This window comes from Cydia strobilella, chromosome 2 (assembly GCF_947568885.1).
Source record: "Cydia strobilella chromosome 2, ilCydStro3.1, whole genome shotgun sequence".
Lineage (NCBI taxonomy): Eukaryota > Metazoa > Arthropoda > Insecta > Lepidoptera > Tortricidae > Cydia > Cydia strobilella.
In genome coordinates this window covers 22,931,167-22,936,516 of record NC_086042.1, presented here as the reverse complement: position 1 = coordinate 22,936,516, position 5,350 = coordinate 22,931,167, and the positions used below count along the sequence as shown (strand labels likewise).

At 36.4% G+C, this 5,350-nt stretch overlaps 1 protein-coding gene across 1 annotated transcript; it reads right to left on the bottom strand.

The window, feature by feature from the left end:
• Positions 1-314: 314 nt before the first annotated feature.
• On the bottom strand, positions 315-3,488 carry LOC134748903 (UDP-glucosyltransferase 2-like). The gene is made up of 5 exons (XM_063683756.1): positions 2,660-3,488; positions 1,967-2,186; positions 1,393-1,476; positions 1,012-1,147; positions 315-597 (listed from the first exon to the last, which is right to left on the bottom strand). Exons 1-5 carry the CDS (start codon positions 3,470-3,472, stop codon positions 315-317), a joined length of 1,536 nt encoding a protein of 511 aa, XP_063539826.1. The 5' UTR covers positions 3,473-3,488.
• Between the last annotated feature and the right edge of the window lie 1,862 nt (positions 3,489-5,350).

Sequence of the window (5,350 nt, the reverse complement as noted above, 5' to 3'; positions counted from 1 at the left end):
ATTTTCCAGTCACTTTTAGCTATTATGGCATGGCCACTGGCTCAAAATTAAGGAAATTAAAATTATTTAATGTAACGTCATGTAAATAACAGGAACGTGTCAAGTTACAAATAATTCACATATTCCAATTTATGGTAGTAATTGCGGTTTCATGCTTGTAATTAGCCTCCTACCTACTACTACTACCTTTTATGTCAAATAAAAATCATGCTATTTTTTAAATCTTAAATTTAATGACTACCGATTTGATCTTATGTCAATAAACTCTGAGCTCCTGCTAAAATAAATAGCTGCTATTCTACATTTATTTTCGATCACTCTTTTTTCGACTTGCTCTTAAATAGCTTCTTAACCAATTTTACCAAAACGTACAAGGTTCCGACGAAAATTAATAAGGTAGTTACTAGGATGACAAGTAAGGTTGCTACAAGGGGTAATTCTAGGTACTCCTTCCATCCCATGTTGGCTGCTGGGGCCCGCAGATGGCGCGCGCCGCCGTGCCGCAGCACGTGCTCCGTCCACCACACCGCGCGCTCCAGCGCCGACATTGGCTGGTCCGCCATTAACGTACGGAGTTTCAACACGTTTTGACGGTAGCTGAAAAAACGCATGCCCAATTTCAAGAGGTAGTAATGCTAGACGCCTACATATTAGGTTATTAGGTATGTCGTTGATCAAACTGGTATTTATGTAGCGCGGCTTTATCTTTGAAAATTATTAGGTAATTTTGCATAACTAGTTTTCACTAATGCACTTTGCGAAAACCTAGACTAAAATATCTTAGATAAAAATAGTTTTCACCGAGGCGTTACGGAAAACTAGTTATAACTACTGAAAATGCTTTTTCACCAAGGCGTTTCGGAAAACTAGTTTTAACTAGGGAAAACGAACCGCTCCATTTCGTTTGCGGTGCGAAGGTGTCCATGATGCTTGCAGCATTTTCACGATGGATTACTATTGATAACCTTATTTCAATTGTGATCATTGGAATCTAACTTTATTTTCCCTTACCTGTCATCTCCTAAAACCCTCATAATTGTGTTATAAAACTCTTCTTCAGTTAATTTCTCCATTATCAGCTTTTCACCAATCTTGTGTTGTATGTACTTCTCCGTATTGAAGAACTGATCCACCAATATGGGTATACCTGTGCATAAACAATAAAAAAACTATAGATCATTTATTGCTTGTTGGAAAGCAAATATCCAAACAACGGAATAAAGAAATCATTTTTCATTAAATTTTATTCACACGCAGCAGTTTCGTAGAAGAAAAACAATAAAAACCTTCTTTGCTTTTAAAATGTTCAATAAAAGACATAGGCTTTTAAGAATTCAAATCTTAGCCTTTAGAGTAAAGTATCAAAGCAAAATGTTTGTCAATTGCTCTAACCAATCAAAGGTACGCCTGCAGCTATTGCCTCGTCGGTTGACTGCATCCCTCCTTGAGTGATGAATAGCTTTATTTTTGGATGCCCTGAAATGATTTGCTGGTTAGTTGCTAGCGCCTATGTTATTTGATCTGTACCCTCTTTATTGGTACAGGGGCTATCATTATCAAATTTTAAAATAACTATGTATGTGCGTGTACATATGAATATTAACAACAGTTATAAATACAAAGAAGATGCTAACAAAGATAACAATTAGATACATCAGATTAACTGAAAATAGAAAAAATGTTTTTTCCTGAATATTGACATTTACACAATATTAGACTATCTCAAAGTCAAACACCGTCAAGGATGACTCACGTTAGACCGGGCCGTGTACGGGCCGGAGCTTCCGGCGCTTCGTTTTCTATGCAAAGCATCACGTGATCACCTGTCATGTCATAGAAAAGTAAGCGCCGGAAGCTCCGGCTCGGACACGGCCCGGTCTAACGTGAGTCATCCTTTACGTATATTCCGAAATCCAAAAAAGCCCCATAAATAATTAAAACCACTCAATCCTCACTATAATCTTACTTAGCAAGTCGTTTTGCGGGACCCACTTAACTATTCTCACATTACTGGGTCTCCCAGGTACATCTTCGGCATCCCATTTGCATAGAACGTCGTAGGGTAATTTCGAGAACACGTTTAGTATCAAACGGATCTTGTCTTCGGCGAGAGTCGACGGGTTGAAGTTGGTACCGAAACTGACGTAAATCACCCCCTTGGATGAGTCGAGGTAAGATTTGAGGTCCTGAAAATATTAATGTACATAATGTATTATGTTACAGAGTATAAAATGATACCTGTGATGATTTATTGCAAGTCGATTTTGCTATGTTATAATGAAATATATTTGGCTAAGTATAATTTATAAATTTTATAATCAATTTTATGTAATGGTGTCGGCCTCCGATACTGAAAGGCACGGTCACGTTTTCTTTAGTAGGTATTATATGGTATCTATTTCAGTTAACAATTTTATCGATTCCTATGTCTCAGAAATATCAATCCAGTCTTTGAACTTGACTTTCGTTTCACCTAGAAACATACAAAAATATTATCAATTTATGATTCTTTATTTTTCATTTTGTTTTATTCAGTTTAAGATCACAATTTTAATGGACACAGGTAAATAAGTGAATGGCAGTTGATAATGACATTGAAACTATCATTTCTCTTATTTTACATGCACACCTAGATTATTGAAATTGATATCAAACTTACTTTTGGAAGATCTTTTACAGGTTGCATGTGTAGTCCTCCTAAATACACCACACTAGAGGGCACAGGCCGGTTTCCTTCCCAAATAGGGTTTGTATTTACAAAAAGCATATCTATGTTATCCTCTAACTCAGATAGGTGGAGAGGTGTATCATCTCCAAAATATTTTTTGAGAGTCCTATTTATATCGTCAACATAGTTTGCATATGCGAACTTTAACACTAAGTTGATTATCACTTCTTGAATTTTATCTAAAATTGATAAGTCTATTAACTTTCGGCTATACATTTCAGGATATAAAAACATATGTGTCGGAGCACCCATAGAATCATAATTTATTTTTGACCCATAGAATGAACTCATTTGTATAACAGGAGCTTTATATTTATAAGCAAAACCTAAAGCCGTTGGCACACATGCTTCAGCTATAACCAAGTCAAACTTTTGGTCTTTAGCCATAAATTCTTTAACCTGTGGAGTTTCAACTTGAACCTTTAATACGTCGACCATCATTTGTAGAGCTGTCGTCAGCATCGTATACGGCGATGCTCCTGCTAGGGAGTCAATTATTTCGTTACAAATTTTATATGAAACATCATGCACATCAATTTCTGTAAAATTGGCAGGTGCTTTTTCATTTTTGAATGCTGGATCAGTTGTTATTACTACAACTTCATGCCCTCTTTTAGCTAATTCTGTTGTTAGCGATCTGAACACGACCTGGTGACTGATGGATGGCAATGGAAACACTCCAAGTATCCGCGCACTTTCTATTACGTTTGTTAAACACAAGAATAAAATAAATTCACGTAACATTTTGCAGCCAAGTTAATCGACAAAGCAGTTCGGATGTGGATGATAAGTTGAATTAATACACTGATTGATGGGCTTATATATGCACGATATCATATTTGGCTTATCATCATTAAGTAAGTCAGTATTGATGATAAGACTTCGGTCATTGTCAATTGTAAACCAGTTTTGATTATGATGTGCTAACTCGGGGCATGAGAACTAAAAAGTGATGTAGCAAAATATTTTATCGACAAAAAATTATATCGATGTTACTGTCAACATCTAGATGTTATTTAACATAAATAATTATTATTAATTTTATCTTCATTTTAATATAAAAACAATAAACAAATTAAAACCTGTATAAGAGCTCGTTCCCACTGTGTCGGATGTCGGTCCGATTTTTAATCGGGTGTCGTAGCGGCAGAACATTTTATATGAAGCTGGTACACACGAACGACAACGATTTTGTGTCGGATCCGACATAAATTATCGTGCGTTTTGTCAGCCCTCCGTCCGGAAAAAAATCGTGTCGGCGGCGCTGTTAACATGATGTCGGGTGTCGGACCGACCCCGCCCGCGTCGCACCCCCTGTGCCTCCCGCGCGTCAAATGAGAACCTCAAATGGCACCAGCTGCGGTCGTGGCCGACAGCAGACTAGTGTGAACAAAGGCACCGACACCCGATTAAAATCGTCCCGACAGCCGACTAGTGTGAACAGAGGCGCCGACACCCGATTAAAAGTCGGCGCCGACATCCGACATAGTGGGAACGAGCTTTTATTCTTTTTATTTCAAAATGGATTTCATAGTATGATTATTTTGATTGAAATTACATATCGGTGTACTTTAATTATCTTAAGAGGCTTGATATGAGATATGAGCTCTTTTTCAGTGAGCACATGTATAAACATATATTGACATCTTATTTACCGACATCAAATCCTAAAACGTGCCCCGAGTTAGCACAGGTTTTTATTTTATTTTTTATATTTTATTTAAAAGGTCTGCCAACACACAAGTATCTTAAGGTATTGTACAGCTAATTATAGGCAAACATCATTTGTGTATACTTAAAGTTAAATTAAGATTAACAAATTAAATATTACTTATGTAACACCAAACTAGCCCTAGTCCATTCAATAAGAGATCTTGGAATTACATTTGATTCAAAGTTACATCTTGATCAACATGTAAATACTGTAATTAGTAAAGCTTTCAAAATGTATGGTTTTGTAATGCGCTCTAGTACCGAATTTCGAAATCCGAGCACATATCTCCACCTATTCAAATCACTAATTCGCTCTCAACTGGAACACAATGTATCTGTTTTGAACCCTTATTACAGTAAATATAATGAGGCCCTAGAGACCGTTCAAAAAAAAATTCTAAATACTATGCACTTTCGCTGTCATCGCAGTAGATTATCTTATCCAGAGTTACTAAAGAAATATTGTATGCTAGATCTTTGTTCTAGGCTTAGCTATATATAAAACACTGATTTAAACTTTTACGATTTTTACTCAATATTATGCGTACGCGCAGGTGGACGGTTTCTTTGCCATAATAAGAAAGCGCGCCGCCGCGACGCGTCGCAGAGTGCTTGGCAGTAGCAACAGTATCCTGAGTGTGATAGCGGGTAGGCGCGATAGTCGCTATATGCAGCACTGGTCGAGCCTGCATCGTTCCCTAGCTAAGTATGTATTGTAGTTGTAGATTAAGTTAAGTAATAATTAATTGTATCTAACATAGTTTTAAGTTCCTGGATGTTCGACTAACCTGTTATGGATTTCTGTGGTCCGAAATAAATGATTTTTATTTTATTTTATTATTTATTTATTATTTACAACGACGGGACTTAAAAAAATTAAACTAAAATAAAAATTAAACTTAAATATCG

Coding starts and splice junctions, on each gene's coding strand:
- LOC134748903 (XM_063683756.1), bottom strand. CDS start 3,472: ATGTTACGTGAATTTATTTTATTCTTGTGTTTAACAAACGTAATAGAA. Junction 2,187..2,659: donor CTGTAAAAGATCTTCCAAAA/GTAAGTTTGATA, acceptor TAATATTTTCAG/GACCTCAAATCTTACCTCGA. Junction 1,477..1,966: donor CCCGCAAAACGACTTGCTAA/GTAAGATTATAG, acceptor AAATCATTTCAG/GGCATCCAAAAATAAAGCTA.